Genomic DNA, 24,988 nt, shown 5'->3' on the forward strand with positions numbered 1-24,988 from the left:
TTTTCACTATTTTCTTGACACGGGTGTTTGTTTATTTTTCCACTTGTTTCTCCGTAAAAGCAAAGTATCGTTTTTATAACTACCCTTTAAAAATAAAAGGAACTAATCTTTGGCAATTAACTCGCTCTTAAATCAATGGAATGATGGGAAATTTACGCAAATGTTGGCCATTTTAAGGAAATTCTCTCTCGGGGTTCGAAAAGCAGCAAGGTTTATCACTGGAAATGGATAGATAGCTTGGGTTCCACCTGGAGCAGTATGCCCATTGTCTGCCTTTTCCAACAATTTATTTTACTGACAGCAATTCTTTCTGTTAACAACAACTGAACCCTCATTTACTGTTTCTCCATTGGAAATTTTCTACTTCATTGGAAATTTTTGCGGTTCAGTTAATCCTACGAATCACGGAATGTTCCAGCCATTTCACGTTGCCAGTGATATACGTACTTTACAAAGAACAACCACACAATTTCATAGAGAGCTGCACTATTTCCGCTAATAATAACGTACAGTAGTTAATATATTTATTTTACTAAGCCTAGCTTCCCCCCCCCCACTTTCTCTTAATTACTTACGGTTTTAAAAATTTCGTGAGAAGAGGACAGAAGGTGAATTTAACATGTAGGAAAAAAGTATTTTCCCGATTGTTGCACAAACAACGTGATTTCTATCAAATAGTATGAAACTAATCAATGTAAACACTTATAGTATTTTCACTATAAAAAATATTTTGCTTCTTGTGTTAAATTTCTTTTCTTGATGTAAAAGTAACTGCCGAAACACAAATTCGCTTATTGTGCAGTCATGTTAAAAAATAACATTTTGAGCACCTAACTTTGCAAGTTTTCTATTTATGTAGCATGCTTTCATGGATGAGCTTGAAAGATTTCAAAGGACAGAAGGAAAAATGAAATGAAATCTTTGAATTTTACATCCCACCTTATGCCGATTAGGCTAAAGGAGACGGTGATGATGAGGAATGAATGAAATGGTGGAATGAAGAAAGTGGGAGGAAACGGGAGAACCCCGAGGAAATCCACGCACATGGTGTTTGTCCACCACAAAGTTCACTTGGCGGTGGCTGGGATGGAACCACTGAGCCACCACGGCCCCTAGGACAGATGGATATAACTAAACTTCTGGACGCTAAACACCTGATAAAAATATGAAAGTTTTGGAAGATGACTAGATATTAGGTGTACATTTCTGTTTTTTTTGGACATGACTGTACACCGTTTTTCACACATGAGGGAGGGGGTGGAGCACGGTGGCTCAGTGGTAGAGCGCTCACCTTTGGAGCTAGGGGGTCCCTGGTTCGATTCTAGGCTAAATGAGTTTGTAGTGTACAACATCGTGTCCATGGATTTTCTCAGTTCTCCCATTTCCTCCAACATTTTCATTCCATCAATTATCATTCTTCTTCAGTAACAATCTGTCTCCTTTAGTCTAAATGGCATAATCATGAGACATGAAACTAGAAATCCACTTCAGACGCCAAAAAAAAAAAAAAAAAAAAAGTTAAATTTTATCAGTGTTTCGTACACATTCTTCAGAAATAATGCAGAATTTTTGCGGCTAGCTACACCAAAGTATACGTTCCTACAAAATAGTACCGTATTAACACAACTGTTCAATTCTGTAAATGATATTGGAATTTACACAGACATTAGCTTCGTCTAACTCTCTCTATCTTCCATAGATTGCAATGAAGGACCTAGTTTAAAAGGAGAAAAACATGGAACAGAGAATAATATTTTTTTTTTTTGAATTCCTATTATAGTTTGTTATTAGTATTATTCCTTTTAGCACTCTAATACCAATGTTAAAAACTTTGTGATCAATACTTTATTCGACCAAATCATCAGAATCACTTGGAGTCAAATTTTATCTACACGGTGAACCATAAGTCACCTGACAAAAATGCATTTGAAATAAACTATTTATCACCTACGAGACTATGCAATTATTATAAGTTTTAACATTAAGTTAGAATACACAAATCAAGCGCCCTGTATTATTTTTAACGTACAAATTACATCTTTTAAGTACATAAGAACACATTACATCATTAACGTTATTAGATGATACCTTTTTATTCATTGTAAATTCAATTGGGAATGTAGCAAGGTTTACATCCTTTACAAAATCGCTTCATACAAAATATTATTCACTAACCACACCATAAAGTATACTTTACGTCAATCAGCTACTGAAACTTTAATCAATCGAAAACTGAATAACTGCTAGTGTCAGGCGACTTATGCCCCACCCTGTATTTTATAATACCTAGCAATATAAGAATAATACAAAACCATGTAACTATAGATTCCATCTACTGATCTATACTACATAACTTACCTTAAATTTACGTTAAAGTGGAGTCTCCTTTTTCCAAGGAAATCCATTGGAGCGGGTAGAAGGTGGTGCCGGAGATCTTCCACCTGTTGACTGCTTCTTGGAGTCCAATCCGTTTTTGAGGCCTATTCTCAGTCCTGACATACCAGTCACTTTCACATTTGGGTTCGTCACTATGCCATTCCGACGTAGCTTCGATGAATCTGGAGTTCGACCTCCGAGAATAATTCTCATGTGGCTGTCCTGAGTAAAAGAGAGCGGGGACAGGCCTTGCACTTTGCTTGGGTCCATTCCTTGTCCAGGAATGGCAAAAGGAGAATTAATAGCTGTAGAAGCAGGGTTGGCCGCCACTACAGCGGCACTTGTTCTAGGTAATCTAGGAAATAGTGGTTGGGATAATTCCAGGTGACCACCGGAAAGAAGGTTCAATGAAGGCGGGGCGCCATTCTGTGGACTAGAGAGTTGTTGGGGTGGTGACAGTCTTCCACTAGGCACGTCACTTAGTGGTGACTGAGGAGGTGATGCATAAATGGGACTCTGTGGTTCGCTAAGTGGTGATAACACTTTGCTCATAGGCCGATTCTTCGTTCGTGTACACTGTTGCAGTTGCTGAGTAAAAGAAAGATGTGGAATAGGCATTGCACTGGTAACTTGATGATGTTGCGGCTGAGGTCCTCCTGTTTGTATACAAGTAGTCGGAGGTGGAGTTGCTTCGTGAATACCAACTTGAGACTTCTGCGAGGATTTTGTTGATCCCGTAAAGTTACTACTTGACTTGCTACTCGAGTTGTTACCAATAGAGATGAATGATCGTCGTTTATCGACAGTAGATTCTGGAGAATCGATTGGTGAATAAACAAGACCAGGAGGACACAGGACTGCCGACGATGGCTTTGTCTCTGCAGTCGATCCAGATGTCATCGAGGTTGTGCTGCTTCCTCCACCCCCACCTACAGCTCTCTGTTTTTGCAATGGCACACTTGGATTCGCGGCTGCATACTCTTCCAACAATCTCACAACTCCTTCGTGTCCACTCTTCATTGCAACTCGCAATGCATTTCTACCACAGCGATCTGAATGACTAGGATCTGCGCCGAACTGGAGCAACACACTTACACACTCCTCATGGCCCTCCTGAGCAGCAATGCACAAAGCAGTAGCACCTTGATTGCACGTATGATCCACTAATGCATTTCTTTCTAGAAGCAGTCTTACTATAGCTGTATGACCTTGCCAGCTAGCACTTTGAAGAGCCGTTCGATTTTCGTTGTCTGTCGCGTTGACGTCTGCTCCAGCATTCAGCAACAGTTCTACCATTTCAAGGTGTCCTTGCCAAGCGCTTACGTGAAGAGGTGTTCGTCCTTCAAGATCTGTACTCTCAACATCTGCCTCGCTCTCCAAAAGAAACTGAGCCATTGGTACACGATTTTCAAGGGCTAGAATGTAAAGCGTACTTCTTCCATCGGCGTCTTTATAATTTACATCAGCATCCTCACACAAAAGCAGATGAACAACGTCCTTATGGCCTTCAAGTGCTGCAACACGCAACGCTGTCTTCCCATCGTGTGATCTATGGTCAACTACAGCCCCGTGCTCTAGAAGACATGCTACGATTGGTAGATGTCCTTCCTGTGCAGCAAGGATCAACGGTGGTTTCCCGTCATTGTCAGTCTCATCAACTCTTGCTCCGGCTTCCAAAAGTGCTTCACAAACCTCGCGATGACCTTCGAAAGCTGCGTAATGTAACGGAGTCCATCCTGCGTTATCCCGATGCATTTCGTCCAACCCCCTATCTAATAGTTGTCTCACAACTTCTGCACTACCCTGTGCAGCTGCTATGCTTAAAACAGTACGACCTTCATTGTCGATGCTGTCCACATAACAGCCCCAGAAAAGTAGTAATTCCACAACACTAGAGTGTCCCATAGAAGCAGCTGCCCACAATGGTGTTCGTCCGTTGTGGTCTGCATGGTCCACGTCGGCTTCATACTCCAAAAGTAGTTCACAGACGTCCCTACAAAACAATAAGTTTGATTCAATATCACGTTAACAAAGAACAAGGAATAAATATACAGCACAATTATTTAATCATAAAAAGGTATAAAAATCCAATACTATTTAGGAAATAGAACTTGCATTTTACCTTATTTGTTTACAGTTAAGTTCATGTTTATATTTCATATTTTGTTACAATGATACTGCTGTTAGCACACCATAGAATGTTTCCCCCTTCCATTTTCATGGAAACAATTTCATTAATGGAATGGGCAATTATTTGAATGTAATACTATCGTAAGTATATTACAAGATCTGCAAAACTTGGATATTTTATCTAAATCTTCACTTTCAAACCAGTTACAAAATTATTTTTAATAACTTATCCTGTAACGGCAACAAGCAATCATTTTTTTTTTCTAATTCAAACCCAGCTCCTAAATATTTCCAGTTAAGCAGTGTCTTAAATAACCCGAATAGTGATGCAAACAACATTCGTATCTGGTTAAAAGATTTTTCTAATCTCCTATTAAAGATTAACGGAGAAAACAAAAATAATCTTAGGGTACAGTTTCTGAGTGCTTATCATTCGATCGAGATTGATTCAAAATTTGACATTTATTTAGTTCGCTCTCAACTCTGATCAAAAACTTATTGTGGACGAAATAAGTATAATTTTAAATGAATTATTTACTCTTAATAATAAATATTAATATTAGACAATTTCTTCATCGCATTGTCCGAAAGTGGCGATATTGCTCTAAATTTAATGTCTAAATCTGAAGTTCAGGTCTTCTGACTAATATTCATCCTAGATCTACCAGTATTGAATGAGATTGCAAGTAAAAAGTAAGGGCCTCGTATAAAATTCAAACAATACTGTAAATTTTAACACTGAATGTACTATATAACCTGGACAAAAAGTATAAATGATATCAAACTTGTCATAAATTGGTATTATAGTGAATAAACAAACATTATATATACACATAATATAAGAATATAACTAAGTATTGCTTATAGAAGCCGACGTATACTATCACATTTACTTCTAAAACAAAGAATAGGGATGCGCACGAGACAATATTTGATACTGTCTCGTCTCGAAAATGTGCTGTAAAACTGATGTATCGACTCGAAAAACGTATATTTTTCTATTGGAAGAGCTGTGTCTCGACTCGAATTTTCTCAGGAAAATTCTGTCTCGACTCGACTCGTGCGCATCCCTAACAAAGAATATGCACATATATGCAGATAGAAAATTCAAACGTGAAATACAGGTACATTGACAACTAAACCACTCGTACTAATTACGATCATTCATTACCAAAATATTTTTAAAGGAGTTGTTAATAATTAGAAACTTACATAGTTCTTTCCTAAACTTATAAGTTGGGGGTATATTGATTTATTACCAAATCAAATTCAATGTACATGTTGTTCATGTTGATAAATAATTTTGAACATCATGCGGTGAAGGAAACGGTATTGGCCTCAACAGAGGCATTCACAGAATGTTATCAAGAAGGAAGAAGTTCAAGCACCCACCCTCATCTCTTTTCAGGGTACTCACGAATTTTGTATACATATCTTAGTACGGTAAATATTTAGTATTTCGTAATATTTTGTGGAAGAGAGGTTTAAACTCGGAAAGCCTCCTTTGCATACGCCACTGAGCCTCAATGTTTTTTTTTTCCTTATACCTAAATAACTTTATTACCCCTGTAGATGATTCCAATAGATAATTTCATACTTAACAATTGTCAGAAAGTTTTCCTGAAGATAGGCTAACGTACCTGGATAGGACCACTAGGCCATTATAGCAGGAATAGGATAGCCACTTCCTTACCCTGAGGTTCAAAAAGTGTCTGTGCCAATTTGGAAATAAAAAGGATCGCCAAGTGATAAGCTGAGAAGTAAAATTACGGATACCACATATTCAAATACCGCATAATTGTCTTCATTATATACTTAGTCACTTGTATACTTAGTCACATTTCATTTTCTTCCGATATAAGGCACTCTGAATTGCTATGAAGTCATGGAACCAGATCCTTCATAGAAGATATATAATTAAAAAAATCTATAGATTAAAAAAAATAGCAATATTACGAAATCATACTCTATCTAAATTGGCAACTAATAATCAAATAATGTAGCAGAAACTAATGTATCACAAATTGATTTAATGTTCTAGAAAGCTATACCACAACGACATTTTATTGTAACATCCAAATTTCATTAAAAATGAACTCTGTATCATCTATATACTTAACACATATGTAGTTTTAAAACCCCGTAGTATGCCATGAGCATGGGCGCCCGAAGGGGAGGGCAGAGTGGGGCCCGAGCCTCCCTGGCTCACAAAAAATTCTTAAGATTTTCTTAATACAAATAAAACATACCAAACGTAATATAGCAACCAGGAATTTGACCCTCTCTAGAAAATTTTCTTCGGGCTCCCATAGCCTGAGGACTAAAGAAGGCGAATCACAAATATAATAAGCAAAGGATTATAGAAAAACAAAGCTAGTGAAATAAAGATTGTGGAAGAAATGGGAAACAGAAAAACCAAGACACAATTTGTTACGGTATGCATTTACAGAATCTACGGTCGAAATCAAGGACCGTTTGCTGAGAAGTAAGCATGCTACCACTAAACTAATTGATTATGCCTTTCACACAGATTGGTGACCACACGACCACAAAAATATCACCTAACTGACTTAGCCGAGTGAGCCAAACAGGTACGGCTTGAAAATCCGAATTAAACCCCAAGCCAACTGAAAACAGATCTGAGATTGTTAAGGCAGTTGGAAATCTAGATATAAGAACAGCTGAAAATGTACAATATATAGGCCTACTTAGAGACATCACGACAATTTAAACATCGATGCATCTTAGATAACATATCTCCAAGCACTTAAAAAAAAGACAGAAACAGAACACAAGATGGTTTGACTTATCAACATAAAAAATAATGGTTCATGAGAAGAGTAAAATTCGTGCGATATAATCCAGAGTTGCGCTCTAGCTTTTCTTTCAACACACGCACCGAGAAACTGATAATAATACTTCGATTTTATGTCCCCACAAGAGAAAGAAAGAAGGGAAGAATGACAATGCGCTCGGAACGTTTCTGATAACGGCACTAAAACTTCCACTTTCTCATTCGTTCGCAGTGTTATTTCCAAAACGAGACGTTCGAGACTTTCTTTGTTTTAAAGATACATTTTAGGTGATATGATTGCTCACCTCACGTTATCACTTTTTTTTTTTTTTTTTTTTTTAATACTGTTCTGCTCGACAATATCCACAAATCACGTACTAAACCATAAGAGAAACAGCGTTAATTCAAATCTCGTTCCATCTGGATCTGCTTATTATCCATTATATTACTTTCTTTCTCTCTTTCTATGCTTTTTTAGATTTTTTTTAATGGTGGTATGAACGCATCGTGAAGGCAATTGGGGTTCAACTTGAATTTAAAGCAGCAAACTCACTCACACTCACTCACTCACTCTCTCTCTCTCACACACACACACACACACACACACACACGGTGTTTGTCCAACACAAATATCATTTGGCGAGAGCTGGGATCGAACCAGAGACCTTGCGCACCAGGAGGTAAATGAATTAAATCTTTAGATTACCACTTACATCGTTTGTTCTGATAATGGTGGGGAAAAAATTAAAGAATACCCAACACCTTTAAAACGAACTAAACGTACCCTAACTAGCTTTATTGCGAGTGTATCGTTATTTCGTTTATAACATCAGTAATGTTGTAACATTCGCTCTTGAGTACCAGACTAGTATGTCATATTTCTTTCAGCTTTGCAGCATGTGGATATTCTGCGAAATTAACCTGCGATTTCTATACCTAAACTTTCGTAATAACTACGCGCCCACTTTTTCCTAGCGCCCTGGTTACACCGTTTTGGGGAAAAAGTAGAGTATACATTAGTTAATAGTATCACTTTTACTTTCTCTTTTATCTTCCGGAGAACAATAATCAATTTTAAACTTGGAGACGTGGAGTTCGAGCCCCGTGGCATTAACTTCAGCTCTCCACAAGCTACATGCATATCGGTATGATAATTAACGCATCCATTCTCAGGAATCGAAATCAAATTTATCCCGTCATAAATCTGATTCCCCTATAATAGTCTAATAGTCTCTTTTTACAATGTACTACTAATAATGCCTACTAATAACATGAATAATTTTTGTGACTTCGCACCGCTTGAACCACCCGACCGATCTCCATCAAATTTTCAACACAGGTTCATAGGTTAGGGCCTGGGAGTATTTTTATCATTTCATTTTTACGATACAACGTAGGGGCAGGGGAGGACAGGATATATAAAAATAAATAAAACTTAATAAACTTTAAAAATGACTGAAATTGACCGATATTAGTGGCGAATCCATAGTTTTCGGGGTCATAGATGAAAAGTGACACTTTCGATGCCGTTTAAAGCCAAATTCAACCCACAATGGTAATATTTAATTTTTACTGTCATTTTTACCGAACACATGACATAAGGAGCTGTGATTTTAAAGTTTTAATTTCAACCTACGGAAGCGAGTAATCAACGCTAGTAAATATTGATGGTATTTACGCCTTATTTAATGATGATTTACCATGGTAATCGACATCAAACACGGTACTACAAGTGATTCAGGTTTAGAAGTTTTTCACAACGGCTGAAGAGTTTCTCTAATACTGGACATATTTCAAGAAGAAATGATGATCGATAGACAAAAGCAATTCTTGCTGAAATACGAAGAGACAAGAAGTAACGTAGGAAATGCTCTTATACGAAAGATAGAAAGACGGAACCAAGAAATACTGCGAGATAATGTGGAAGAGAATTGTCCAATATCGATGTCTCTGGAGAAAAGTTGGAGAGACAATCATCTAGCAGTAGATTGACAATGGTTGACTGTAATAATAATAATAATAATAATAATAATAATAATAATAATAATAATAATAATAATAATAATAATAAAGTCTAATGAAAAGTAAACAAACCTGAAGAATAAAACTAAAATAAAACAAATGCCTTTTATACACGTGTGGGTGGCAAAAAATCAATGAAGCTGTTTTATATCTAGATACGCAAACACAATATGTATTCTGGAGCAAACTAAAAAAGAAAAAAAAACTCTGAAGGTACAAACAGTACAGCGAGCGAGAGCTCGACATCAGAGCTCTGTGAAATATTCACATTCACATTCAAAGTCGAAGCTGATAAATGATCTTGTGCCTGCTGTTTGCTTTGTGAATTTATATGCGTCAAGGAAAATAGATACATTACATATGAGAAGGGAAGAGAAACAGAGACGTTTAGGTGACACAACTGAAGTTGAAATATTTTTGTGTTTGTGTGTGTGTGACAGCAAACTGTATGGTACGCTCGTTGTTTCAGATTCATTTGTTACTTTTTTAAAAATGTTTTTATTTAAAAAAATCAATTCTTAGGAAATACAGTGAAGTTTATTGCCCGAGTACAAATATAATTCTGTAATTTGTTTTTTCCAGTTTTCCTATTAACATACCATTACTCATTAAAGTGCACTGCCTGTATAACGTTAATCTTTACCATAATGATACTGACTTTCCTTCGTAAAATTTATATACATTTCTTAGATTCTATGATAAACTCATAATAAGTATACAATAACGCTATACACGGCATTAAGAAACTATGCTGACAAGCTTTAAGAGGTGATTCTTTACATCAAAATAAGGAAAAAAAAAGTTCATGTGGGCATGTGATGAAAAAAATGAAATGAAATCTTTGTGTTTTACGTCCCACAATTATGCCGGCTAGGCTAAAGGAGACGGTGATTATGAGAAATGAATGCAATGGTAGAATGAATGAAGTGGTAGGAATCGGAAGAACCCGAGAAAACCCATGCATACGGTGTTTGTCCACCACGAAGTTCACTTGGCGCGAGCTGGGATCGAATCAGGGACCCCATGCATCAGAGGCGCATGAGGAAAAATGCATAATTTTGAAAGTAGGAACGTCCAAAACATAAAACAATATATCGCAGAGCGCGTTATTCCGAATGCCATGGACTGCGAAGTTGCAGTTCCTAACACTTCCTGCCAACGAATTTCCTGTTCACTGCTGCCAAAGCTTACTTTTGGCGATTTTTCCTTTAAGACTGTGCATATCTGAGAAATCCCTTGGAAGCATATATGAGAAATACACTTTGTGAGGAAATCCATAGAGCAACATAACACACTGCTGAAATATGCATTTTTTAATGGCATATCTTTTACTTCCTTTACACCGGTATCGACTGCCCCTCTACAGTTCTTCTTATTCGAAATAATGTGTGTAAAAATTTATTTTTTTCCATGTTTTCGGTCAACTGTAGCTCAGAAATTATGCATCTTTCCCAGAGGTCCAATCGATCTTCTTTCTTATTTTGTTGTGAAAATTGACATCTTAAAAGTTTGTCAGTTTAGTTCATTAACACCCCACATTTATTATTAAGTATACCCCATTCTGTTCTTTCTTCCTCTCTCTCTCTCTCCCTCTCTCTCTCTGTCTGCCTGCCTGTCTATCTCTCTCTCTCTCTCTCCTAATATTTGACATTACAAACATGGTTATAATTACTATATTTGTACGCGTTAGAAAAATTTTGCCTAGCCTTAATATTATTTTTCTTTTTCATGGATTTTTTAAAATTCAAAAACCAGAGACGAGTTGCTGTGCTGGGAAAGGGGCGGGGGACTTGAAACCTCTCTTTCACAGTATGAAAGGAAAGGTCAATCTCTATGGTTTCTGTATTTTCTGACGATTTTTAAAATAGCGGAAAAAACATAAATCTCAAAATGGTCCCAAAAAATCTGAAAATCGTGCAGAGAGACTCAGGTTTTATTCCATGTGGAATACACCAACCGTATACTTCCTTTCAGGCAGAACTCGCATAGTAGACACAAACACACAGTAGATTTTCAGTAATAAATAACAGAATAAACGAATTACAGAAGCAAAATGAATGCCTGGATGTTATGCAACCACGGTTGACTTTGGAACGATGCGGGAAGCATATAGAACTAGGATATAAACCATGAGAGCGGTCTTCTCTGCTTCTTGAACATTGGGATTCCTGATGTTGCTATACTAAAAATGTAGATTCCGATTGCATGGATCGTAGGTTCAGGTTTCATATACCTTCGGTGCTGAAAAGGGATGTTAACCAAACAAAGTGGTTAGCATCTTTTAAATATTATGTATTACTGTGTATCTACCAAGGGACTGGGTCAGAGTGCCATGCGTTGAAAGAACAAATTGACGCGCGCAAGTGAACATCAGTGTAATGGGGTCATTTCTTGTATATGTAGAATCCATTATCTAATTACACTAACCTATCCCTGTACTTTCGTTCTGTACTTTGCAGGTTTCCATTTAACTTTATGAACCACAGGAGAAACCTGACCACTTTATCCCTGCTCTACTAGATTAGTGGATCTACTCATCAACTATATGTTAACTAAGTGAGAATGAATAGGCTAATGTCGAATTCATAGTTTTCGAATTTTGGAACATAATTGTTACCCACCTCAAGCTGGATGTTTATCATTTCACTTTGATTAAAGAGCATATTCTAGAGGGATAGAACACTTCAAAATGTATTGTAAAAATAGAGTATTTTATGAATTTTTATCACTAAAATTTTATTGAAATGCGTATCTTGAGAACGAAGAGACTAAAAATTTTCCATAAATCTATTTTGCTTGTGCGGAAAACAGACATTTTAGCTCGTATACATTAAAAACCACAAGAATATACACTGGTTTAGCAATTATGTCTAGCTTTGCTGTACAAATTGATTGACATCACCTTCGGGGAAAACATTCATCAAAGTTGGAAAAATAACGATCAAAATTAAAGCCTGAAAGTTATGTAATCACAGTTTACTTATTTGAAGATAGGGAAGCATATGTGTCTACGATACAAACCATGTATGTGTAAAATTTCTTTTTCGTGTTGGGATTACTGGCATTGCTATGCTAAAATAAACTAATTACCTGATACTACAGCAACCATGCCAGGGACGAACGTTAAGTTTGTTTCTGCATAGTCAGTGCACTGACTCCCCTACCATTATTGTTAGTGTTCTAAACTGGTATCTCTTAATTCAAGAAGTTCTCAATCGCCTTAAAATGATAAGTTAAAACCAAAAATTCTACGTATACCGCCACCGGAAATCGAACTACACCCCTACAGCTATTTTTAATGAAACATTAACTATTAAAGCTGAAAGTATAATACTAATTCAATCACAGTAAATATGTTAACATTGGGAAAATACTTCACATTTCAACTTATTAGATACACCCTAATAGTAATTGAACCATTCACTCTAAATTTGCATCTTTGGACGTGCCAAGAAACTGTTTAGTTTATAATTACAATGATATATACCTAAGAAGGCATCTCACTTATCGAATGAACTTTCACACTTCCGACATCGACACAAACTCTTTTTCTCTACCAAGAACTGAATCAGAGACGCCATGAACCAAACGCAAGGATATTCACACTTAATCTATATTCGGAGGCATCTCTATCGTATATCTCATAAATACTAAGAACTAGGTGAAATTTTCGGGAAAGCTTAATTAACGATAGACTTCAACGTATTCAATTTCCGTTTATTAATAGGTCATATTGCCTTAGCTTTGAAAGAAAAAAGTCAATTTCATTTCAATTTACATTTCTGTGCTCTTGCAGCTTCAAATTATGCATCAAGTCTGAGAAGTATCGTTTCCCAGAAAGTGCTACTCCCGAGGCGAGATACAGAAAAGTAGAAAAAAATAAAATTTTAATGGAAGAAACGTTAGATTATCATTATATACGTATATATACACAGTGAAACTTCCTTCAACAGACACTTCTCAATAGCGGACGCATCCAAAATACGGATATTGTTTTTTGTTCCGGCAAATATATGAATATTATTAACGTAAATTTTCTTTAAGAGAAACCTCTCTTTTAAGGACAAATAATGATGTTCTATCAATGTCCGTTATCAGAGGTTTTACTATATTATGTATATATTTGTCTTTATACTCGAAAATCTTTCCAAAAGCGTAAAAAAAGTGTTTAAGATGCAGCTTAGAAGAATGTTACACATAAGGTTATAAAACATGTTGTAGCCTCATCCTCATTTATACGCACGGTTCTTACTTTCTCCACGTGCGTGGGTGTACGGACGCTATGTCGTACGTCTCCTCCACTTACCGTCGTTATAAGGTATTTAACCTTCTACCAGGTGGCACGTTACAGATGTTAACTGACGTTGTTCTTTAACGGGTACCCTTATTCCTATAAACCATACCACGAGGTACAATCCCCTACGATGTCCAATGAATGAAGGTGAAAATGAGAGGTATAGCGAGGAATTGCTTGTTACGCATTGGTAACGCAATGCACGGGCGCTGATCCTGAGGGGGGTAAGGGCCCCCAAAGCTCATGTGCGCCCCATATATTTTTGTATATTTTTATATGTAGTTTTTATTGTTATATGTATTGTTACATGTATTTTTTTTATGAATGGGCCCCTCAAAGTTACAGGGAAATCGACGCCCTTGACGCAATGTCCGGGTTCTTGAATAAACAGGGATCATAGGGAATGTGTTGATTTCACATCGCACGGAGTTTTAACAGATACCGTGACGAACTTAGCGTAAGCTAAGAAATATAATTATGCTAAAACCATGAAATGACTTCGCAACAATATTAAAATTTCAATTGATCATGTATTGTAAAACTGAACCAGTTACAGAACTTGTGGAACATATAACATTCAAGAAATCTCGTCTACATATACTCCATCAGCAAGGTAAGTGAATACATAATAAACAAGTTAGCGTTTTCGCATCGTATTACATGTATTACTTCACGTTGTACATATCTTTGTTCCATTAGTTAGTGTTTCTATCTTGTAAAGAAATCGTTAGACTACGGTGTTCCTATTTCGTCTTTAAATCTTGCTTTATTTCTTTCAGGTAGCGCTCTCTTGTCTCGCTTCCTAGGTGTTTTATCGACTACAAGAACCAATGGATTCCTCTTCAGCGTGTATCAGGTGAGTATTTAGTTTAGGTATTCTCCCTTTTCCTATCTTTCTCTTCCCTTTCTTATTTCTTCTTTTATTATATTATTTATGATATTATTTCGAACGCACGATTTTAAATTATTAATTAAATTATTTATTCTGTTACTTTTATGCCTTCATTATTTATATGTATATATTTATTTAACCTTCAAATGCAACTTTATCTATTCATTTAACTTCATGCATGCCGTCGACTCTACTAAATTGCATATTTTTTCTTTCAGAGAATATACTATCCTTGATTCCACGCTGAAGGTATGTTGGGTAAGTACATTATGATAAAGTTTAATGTGCTCTTAGCTTAACAAAACTTTTCCTTATGAACACACTATGGATTACACAAGCATGTAACCATTTTATTTGTAGATATTTAATAGTACTTCGTCTTATGATTCGTATATTGACCTTTTACTTTGCTGAATAGTATTTACGTGAGACTATGTTAGTTATTTCAAGTTGGACTTCAATATTCAATTTCCTACTGAGAATTTTGACGAACCTCCAAAACTTGTTAGCAAAAACGGTTCATTTTAGTTATGTGGCAGAACGATGTCGGGACAGACATTCCCCTAAGAAAATAAGTTTTCAGCAACTTATCATATTTGCCTCTGCCATACAATTAAATATAGGTCTATTTCATCTAATTTATATAACAATTTTATCTTTCCAGTTAAACTAATTCTTCTTATTGTTAATATTAAATCGTTTTGCTGGAGATATATCTTAAATCTCAAAGAAAATTAAAATTGTCTGTAAACTTTTTGTTTTGAAATCTTGTGTGTATCCTTATTTCTTAATTTCTTTCTGTTCAGGTGCCAGATTTAGACCTTTTCGCCAGGCTCCAGACATACTTTATATAAAGAAATAATAAGCTTTTGGCTCAGATTTACAGTACGAGTGCGATTATACACACTAAATTATAGCATGAAATACGAAAATAAAATTACATAATGTGCAGAGAATAATTACATTAAAATATAATACATGAATTGATGTCTGTAGTGTGGAGTGCAAACTTAGAGCACTACAAACATTTCGGTCGTTATTTCCTAACAAAATATCAATATCAGAAAGTGATTGAATGTGATAGCATTGATACATCGATGAAGAAGTACTACGATAGTGTATATATATATATATATATATATATATATATATATATATATATATATATATATATATATATATATATATATATATTGATATATATTGATATTTATTCTTATGACGTTTAATCGATCACAGGAAACAATTTGTCGCTATCTATTACCGTTTTTGCTCTATACCGATCAACGTTAAAACCGGAAGTGGTTTATTTCTACCATTTCCAGTTTGAATACACCTCAATCAACCAACTCGGTTCTTAACTTTCGTCCTTCTACATTCTGGTCAAAACTGATGGTGTTCTATCAAGTAGTTCTTGAAATTTATTATCTCCCAGATAGACGGACAGGATAAATATATTAAGGAAGTTTGATAAACCAAACTCCATAAAAATAAAAATGAAACACAACCTATAAGCAAAAATAATATGTGTAATGCAAAACTTATTAACGGTTGTCCTTACCTATGTCCTTCAAAAGCAGCTACAAGCAATGGCGTCATCCCGTCCCGATCTTGATGATCAACCTCTGCTCCCCGCTCCAGAAGAATATTTACAACCTTGAAGGAGAAAAAAATGTATGTTAAAATACATGTAACAATAAAATTCACTATGACGTACATTAATACTATACAAATGCAGTAGAGAGACTAAAGAACAGTCATCACACTCAATTACATTTAAGCATGTAACGAACACGGTAGTGGGAACATTGAAAATAAGAATAAAAACCAAGCTTATGTTGCTAGTTTGTGAAGATTATGATCGGTCGCTGAAGGAGCACTTCCTAACCAGCGCATTAATTTCCAACGTCATTGCCATTATTATCATTAATAATAATAATAATAATAATAATAATAATAATAATAATAATAATAATAATAATAATAATAATAATAATAATAATAATAATAATAATAATAATAATAATGAAGATTTGAGAATGTAATGTTGTATCTGAAATCGCCGAAGGAGTCAGACAAAACACATGTTTGACCCCTGAGCGTGAAGAGCGAGGGAGGAAGAAAGCATGAAATATCTAGAGTTTAGACGGGGGTACCAGGTAAACAAGGTGGAAACTCTTATTGTAGAAGACAAAAACTATATACTACCTTATCTTGCTCCTAGGGTACAACTTTAAGGTTAGCTACTATACACACAAGATGTAGATCTCTTTTAAATAAGCATAATTCAATATCAGTTCCCATTCAAGGCCGCATCCTCGGGCACTTCCGCAGGCGCAATGACTGTCTTCTGTAAATCCACCATCAAACTATAATAGCATTTTTGATTGAAATAGGCCTATCTTTATTTGAAAATTATATATTCTAACCGTAAGTATTCTGGCATTATTGGCAGGTCAATTGCCGTAACTGAGAAGCTATCATGCACCAAATATTCCGCTAACTTTTCTGTCTTCACGTTCGATTTTTCTCTTTTAACACTATCCGTAGCCTCCTTTGCCTCATTCTTCACTTTCCTACCCTCACATCCTCTAGCACGTCATGATACATACACTTCCTTCCCAGCCAATTACCGAACCAGTGCTCTTCCTCTTTTCAATTAATCTAAAATTGTCCTGTTCTCCCCAACTATTAACGCCTCATTTTTTTGTGCAATCCCCATAATTCTCCCCATTCTTCTCTACATCCACATTTCAAAGATTTCTACTCTTTTTTAATCACTTTTGCGTCATGTTCATGTTTCTGCCCTATATAGTAGTACTATAATACTGTACACGAAGCTTTTCATGAGTCTTATTTCAATTTCTGCTGAATGGCGAAAGAAGCATTTAGGAGGAAGAAAAGTATATTTTGTAGGTTCTTGAATCAAGAGTCTTTTCTCAACTTTTGATTCAAGGACCTATAAAACACACTTTTCTTCCTCCTAGATGTTTCTTTCGCCATTCCTATTCTTGCTTCTATTCACGTCCGCAGTTCACGCCAGCACTAATAATGATATCCTAGTATTGAAAACTAGTCACCTGTTCTATTTTCTCCCTCTCCCTACGTTTATGTTTAACTGCTTCGTTCCAATCGCCATGGCTTTTATCTTTCTAGCTTTTATTATGTCTCTGACATGGTTGGAGACCTGGTATTATGTCGTGTTATGGTTAAAATTAAATGTAGTTATAGACAGGGTAAAAGTGAGGGGAAAGTGGAAAGACGCAGTTACCCCACTTTCAAAAAATATTTATGGCGTCCTCTACTTCCTAAAAAAATTACAATCGGCAAAGATAGGCAGGGGGAACGACGTGACATCATCCGTTCCCCTACCTTTGCAGATCCACTTTTACCCTTGGTCATACATGTCGCTACTACATGTCTATGGCAACAAACATAAGTGATATAACAATCCCCTCTCCGACCAGGACCGTAGACAGCCCGAAAATATAAGATGGGACCTGATCCAAACATATAGTTCATCACCATATTATAGTTAACTTGCAAGTCTACCATGAAAATTTCAGGGGGCAGTAAAAATTTAGGGGGACAGCCCCCCGTGGGTACGGGCCTGAATATATAGTTCTCCTCCCTGAAAAGTTTTCTTGAAGTGAGTTTATATATTGGTTACGATAGAAATTACTCCTACCTCCATTAATTCAAGAACCACAATAAGTGAAATGAGAATCAAACAATTACCTTAAAGTTATCCAATTTATAGGTTTACACAGTAAATAAAAGGAATGCAATGACAGGAAATAATAGGAAACCGTACCAGTCTTTATAGTTCAATTTTAATACCGCTAGGCTCATTAACATCGTGTTGCAATAAATCTTCAGCAGTTTTCTGCCCATAATCATTTATTGCAATACACAAAATTTCTGAATATCGTTAGTTTCGTCTCTTTTAAGAATGAAGTTTTTTTATTATTATTATTACTAGCTGAAACAGCCCTTTTTTGATGGAGAGGAAAGGTTAATAGAAAGTATTTCAACCGCTCTCTCGTTAGGATACTCATATCAATGAAAGTATAGGGCTAGCATAAATGATTCATTCATTTTGAAAAGGCTTTATTTTAAAAAGTATTACACGTACACATATGAAAGATATATGAAACGAATTACAAGTTTATACAAGTTACATCAAGTTTATACACACCCTCTACACATGCTCACCAATGTGTGTCCCTTTGGTGACACGACATACGTTCAGACGATACTCGACGTCTTTTTTCTTGCTTTCCCTCCATTTTCGACAGATCTAACCTCGTACTGCCACACTGCCACATCCGATCAAAAAGATAATGAACTCGTGCTGCCACACAATAAACTTGGTGAATTTGTGGTTTTTAATATATTTTTCATGTGTGTAGTGTAATACTTTTGAAAATATAGCCTTTTCAAAATGATTTAATCATTTATGCTAACCCTGCATAATGATAAAATTCCGTAATGTCACCCCTTCCCTCCTCTCGTTCCCATGGGCCTGAACTTGCACTTAAACGGCATAGGAAGTGTCACCATTCATCTCAGCAATCCTGAAAACAATTGAATAGACACTAATATCGGTCGCTTTCAATTATTTTTACGTTATCAACTTCCCAAACTCCATGCCAAAAATTAGTACTGTAATAAACATAAGGTCTTCGGGAGACCTAAGGTTGATAAAATCATGCCAAGTGTTATTGCAATTGGTTCAGTAGTTCTTGCATGATGAAGTAACACACAAACTCACATTCGCTTTTATATATACACACATTTTAGGTGCTACCATCTAGATTATTTCCGACCCAACATCCACACGCACAAATTGAACTTTGCATACAAACTCTTCCCTTCCGGAGTCTGTATACCAGTTATCAACATTTAACACAAAGTTATCTATTAATCACCAGCCACCATACTTTACGCTTCCACAAAGTATTCCAGCCACATTAACTGGTTACCTAAATTAATTTCCTCCGCATCTTTTTTTAATATCCATCTCTCATTTGTTTGGTATCATTCATTATTGTTACACTGAGAAAAAAAGGACTAGGATTTCCGTGTGGATACATCGTATTTACGCGGGTGCGCTCCTTAAGTAATGTAATTTCATGTATAAAAGTACAGCAGGTGGGAACACCATGTCAAGTCTGGAGTTCGGCGTCGAACTAGACTCGCTGTGATTGGATAATTTTATTCACATGATTGATTTCATGTTAAAAACTATTACTCTCGTAAGGTAGGGAGTCACAGATTTAGAAAGAACCAAGAGGGGACACTCGTAGGAAGGTAGTAACAACATTATATACGTAAGTTACCACCGTCGGAATGGGTTTGGCGTTAATTCTAGATTCGAAATGGTGGTCCCACAATACAAAATTTTCGCTGGACGATGGTGTAGATCGTACTACTGATGAGACAACATTACTTAATGTGGTGACGCGCGTAACCTGGTAAAAACAGCATTTACATGCCGACTGGATTATGCATTTTTCTCAGTGTAGGGTGGAATTGAAACCCAGACGGGGGAGCTGGCTGTCTGCTCTGATGGTGTATATGTATAGCTTGTGAAAATTTGCATAATTCTAATAAAGTTGGCAGGAGATTACATTAGAAGAACGAGTTGCCGTTCTGGGAGAGATGTTTCCGTCCAGATGAAAGTTAACAGAGTAGGGAGAATGGAGACGTGTTGGGGGGGGGAGGGGGCGGAGGTGAAAAGCATTTAAAAACGGAGCCACCTGGAAAACTTGAGAAACCAATCTACGAAACACACGCAGAATTCAAGACATTGCTTTTCAATTTCAAGCATCAGACGTATAATTACTGAATGGAAGGAAAAGAAAAATACTGCAGTCTGGAAGCTGAATTAATTTTACTATCTGTAAAGAAAGTACGATATAATAAGAACGAAGTTGCATTTTAATAAGAAAGAACTAAGAAGCATCTAGTTATTTCAAAATTACCATACTAGCAAAGTTCTCGGGCATTTTCAATAGTGACTGATCCAAGACCCTTGGAAAGCCTCATTACTTTGAAAGCTTTGAGAATAGCAAGATTAAATTTCATTTCTATATAAATAAGTAAATAAAAATAAGACTACATTACACCACTTTTAACGGTGTTGAATAACTGTGCCATCTTTCTTTTTTAGGCCATTAATTTATAAGAAAAATATTCTTATTTTGATTTTACTGATTACTTCTAAAAACATATTTGAGATTGCTCTAAATTTTCAAATAGTTTATTTATTGCTCAATAGATGGCACTACAGGCACCAATGTTACTAAATAGAAACATTTAAAAAAATAACCCTGTCCATTCTTTTTTTTAAATCTATTAAATATACTTTCAATATTTATAAAACAAATTAAACTTCATTACTAAAACGTAAATGAGTTTTGACAAAGTGAAGGACGTTTAACTAGTCTCCAAGAAGAAATAAGTAAAATTGAAATATTAAAATGTATGTTCGTTTCAAGAAAATAAAGTAAAAACAAATCATGTTAATAAGTTAAAAATAAATCTTAGTTTTGAAGAAACTTACTTTAAAATAATCTTTTATGCATGAACAAATAGAGAAGCTTGCAGAGCGCTCTCATATACAAAGTGCGATCAAAAAGTACGATGAATGTAGTTGCATAGTGCCATCTATTGATGTATCCATTTCAACTAATAACCAGATATAGCACCATGCGACTTCTAGCTCTTTCCAAAGATTAAAACTGTGCTTAAAGAAAAACGTTTTGACATCATTCCTGATTTTGAGAAGGCCACGACAGAGCAGCTGAATGCCCTTCCAAAAGAATCCTTCCAGAAATGCTTCCAGTCATGGATTTAACGTTGAGATAAGTGCATTATTAGTCATGGACAGTACTTTGAAGGAGATTAAATTTCATGTAACTACTTTTTTTTTAATAAAATTATTTATCGTATTTTTCATCGCACCTCGTACAATAAATTTATAACACTAGTAGAAGTGCCTGAACAGTATGCAACCTACAACAAAATATAGTAGTTTGGGTTATCTAACTTAAAGGGCTTCTGAAATACTTTATACTTTTTGAACCTCCATGACGTGTGACCCCATTCCCCTCTCCCCCCCCTGCTCCGTGTCGAGAAAAAAACTGCTTCGTACGCGATCCCTACATGCTTGTCGGGACTTGGTGTCTTTCTACACTAGAGTTTATCTGAGGAAGAGATACAAAAAATTATATAAAGAAAGGGATTTTTGTAGAGTAAAATGAGAAATGGAATTGAGACTAAAAAAAGCATTAGGCGTTCTACGTGGTTTGCTACAATCCATTATAATCAATCGTGCTCAATGTTTTTATAGTCTTAAGACTTATTTCTTCATTTTACCCATAAAATAATCTATTTTGCACATTCTAGAAAAACATATTAACGATTATTATTTTTCACAATTTGTTTCCACATTAGATCAATTCTTCAATTCTATCACACTTTTACAATCAGAAATGTACGGTAATTTAAGAAGATACCCTGAATGTTATACTGTACATTGCATCTCCAAAGCACTTTTGGTTGCATAACTGAATAGGATATAGTTAGCAGATAGCAATATTAATAACAAAGAAAGATATAAAACCAGTGGCGTATGGTGCTGTTTCCAATTGAGAAACAAGTCACAAATGGCAAAAATTCCCTTCGGCATTGACAAATACTAAAGTAATATTAGTAATATATACATTATCATCTCCATGGCAAAAATACCTTAACTCTTCCCCATCGTAAGTTACATAGAACGTAACGACACTGCTGAACAGTATTCAAAGTTGCTACGCCTGGTATTTTCTCAAGCAATATCACAACAACGGGAGAAGTGAAAATTTCATGTCACTTCATTAGATATTTCCTCTGCTACAGAGCTGCTTAGGCCATTTTGAATTCTACTGGAAGTTCTAGCAAAAGTAGTTGCGTTCATGAAAGAGTTTGCAAGTTTCATACCATATTTTGCAAATTCAACAGTTCTATGTATCGCTTAGTGACTCGCTATTCTCTTCATGTCATCTAAGTTCCAATTCCTGTTTTGCTAAAGAAAATTTCTGGCACTAATCAGACGTTCTCGTTTTCTCTTCATTCCACTTATGTAAATGGTCGGACTATTCATAATGCCCACTATATATATATATATATATATATATATATATATATATATATATATATATATATATATATATATATTACTATTCCCACGTTATTTACAGACCTCCAATTAGCATCTAACAGAAGTTGATGGAAAGCCACTGAACACATTGAACATAATGACTAAGACGGCGTGCGAAGTCTAATTTTTAATGTAACGAAATAAAAATGAAATAATGCATGTCCAAGAAATTTGATGACTACAAATCTCTATATAACACGGAACTATTTAAATATATTAAGATTTAGACATATATTATTTCTGTTTTTTCTAAATAGCTTTAACGATTCTATTTATATTCATAAAAAATATTTCAGAACACATAGCCCTATAATATAGTTAAAATAATTTTCTTGGAAAACCCAGAAGGGCAATCTCCTCTTGGTGTAAGTTCTTTTCGGACGATTTTCTCAAAACGACTTACGCGATCTTGTTTATATTTCATAAATTAATGTTTCATTAACGAATTTAAAATATGACATAAACCATTTCTCCCGACTATATCCACTGAACAGATAGTCTACTCTTGTAAGAGAGCTACTTTTTTGGACTATTTTCTCAAAACAGATTCAAATGACCTTATTTATAATACATATATAAATGTTTCATTAGCTACTCGACAATTTCGCCTAAATATTTCCTCATAAGCCACAAGGAATAGCTTGCTCTTGGAGATTTTCTTTTTCATTTGACAATTTTCTCGAAAGCTGTTCTTACGATTTTGTTCGTGTGTTTTATTAAGAATTCTAAAACGGTCTAAGTGATTTCTCACGAAAAAATAGGAGTTAATTTAATTTTGAGGCATTTTTTTTTCGAATGAAGGTTTTCAGAAAACGTCTGTTATAATTTTTTGATATTTCATAAATAAAAATTCCGTAATAACTGCAGCATGACATGATTTAATTCCAGAAATTGGAACTAGAAAGTTCAATGCAGGGATCTTTATCCTTCATTTATTATTATTATTATTATTATTATTATTATTATTATTATTATTATTATTATTATTATTATTATTATTATTATTATTATTTAAACTCTTTTTCATAAGTTTTATACTTTTTCTTCAAGTAGATTTATAAATACGTGAATGTACACTCAGTCATTTTGTAGCCTCCCTTGAAACCCAGCACAAGTATGTTTTTTTGATACATCAGAGTTTCTCTTGCCCATTATACTGATCAATACGAACAAAGGTTATGGTAACGTGCAGATAATTACGTTCTCTCAAAGCCAAGGAAACTACATTTATAATATCCAATAACTCCGAAGCTATTATCACACGAACATGAAAGGGAATGCATATACATTTTGCGGAATACAGCATCAATACAACTGTGGCTACAACTGTGAGAGTTGTCCACATCATAAGAATTCTGACATCACTGCCAGGTCAGTAACAGCATATTAAGAGTTTCAGTTAGGGTTGTTAATGGCAACGGAAACAAAAATGTTTTAGATTATACTCCTTGAACTTAAATAGTACTTTAATTCGGCGTACTTCGGTAAGAGAATCAAAATACATTTTGATACCTTAATTTATAAACATCGTTAATTTACGTAATATCATCACAAGCTGCAAGCGATGACGAACAATTGTGTAATTCGAGGAAACCACAGCGGCTTTGCCCCCTCCCCCCAAAAAAACTGTCCTCTGTAATCTTAATTACACTTCCATATCGGTTTTAATACACTACCTCAGAAAATCAATTTTGGTTCCAACCTCGCAACCAAAGGACCCCGCTCAGACCTTATGGAAATCCGGTTCCCGTTAAATTGGATGGCATTTTAGTATGTTTTGTATTTTGGTCCCTCGATGCAAAGTCTCAATAGGCATGAAGCCCAAAAATCCCACGTTTTTGTGATATCCCTGATTTATTATCGTCACTTAAAAGCACGCGCTTCCTCGTAAATTGAAAATAATAATTAGGTCCAAATTTTATCTGTGAAGTAGGAATGAGTCTCACTAGTGTATACTAGGGTTTTTCAGGTCGCTAATTCCGACTCCGAGGTCGGTTAAGCTCCATCACGTCAGGTTCAAGATCACTTGAAGATGAAATAGAGAGGGGACGTTGCAAAAGTCTGAGCGCCCAGTACATAAATGTTTTTTGAGTTGCTGGATCCGATTATGTCATTTTCTTCAATCGACAAGGTCATTTTGAGGTCATTTCAGGGTCACTTAAAGTCAAATCTGAAAAACTGTCGCGTAGTCACAACACCTTCACTAAAGGTCTGGCGTATCTTCCGCCCCGCTGCAGCAATGTTTGACCCCAGTTTGGACTCATACAGCAT

General features: G+C 35.5%; 1 protein-coding gene across 1 annotated transcript in view; it reads right to left on the bottom strand.

Annotated features, from left to right (window-relative positions):
* Positions 1–24,988, bottom strand: part of LOC145662509 (uncharacterized) — a 125,413-nt gene that overhangs the window by 21,775 nt on the left and 78,650 nt on the right. The window contains exons 3-4 of the mRNA XM_081728158.1: positions 16,070–16,164; positions 2,359–4,369 (exon numbers count right to left, since the gene is read on the bottom strand). Of these exons, the coding sequence (XP_081584284.1) occupies positions 2,371–4,369; positions 16,070–16,164 (2,094 nt within the window). The 3' untranslated portion in view covers positions 2,359–2,370. The remainder of the gene's footprint in view (positions 1–2,358; positions 4,370–16,069; positions 16,165–24,988) is intronic.

Source organism: Thermobia domestica, chromosome 10 (genome assembly GCF_964235325.1).
Source record: "Thermobia domestica chromosome 10, izTheDome1.hap1.1, whole genome shotgun sequence".
Lineage (NCBI taxonomy): Eukaryota > Metazoa > Arthropoda > Insecta > Zygentoma > Lepismatidae > Thermobia > Thermobia domestica.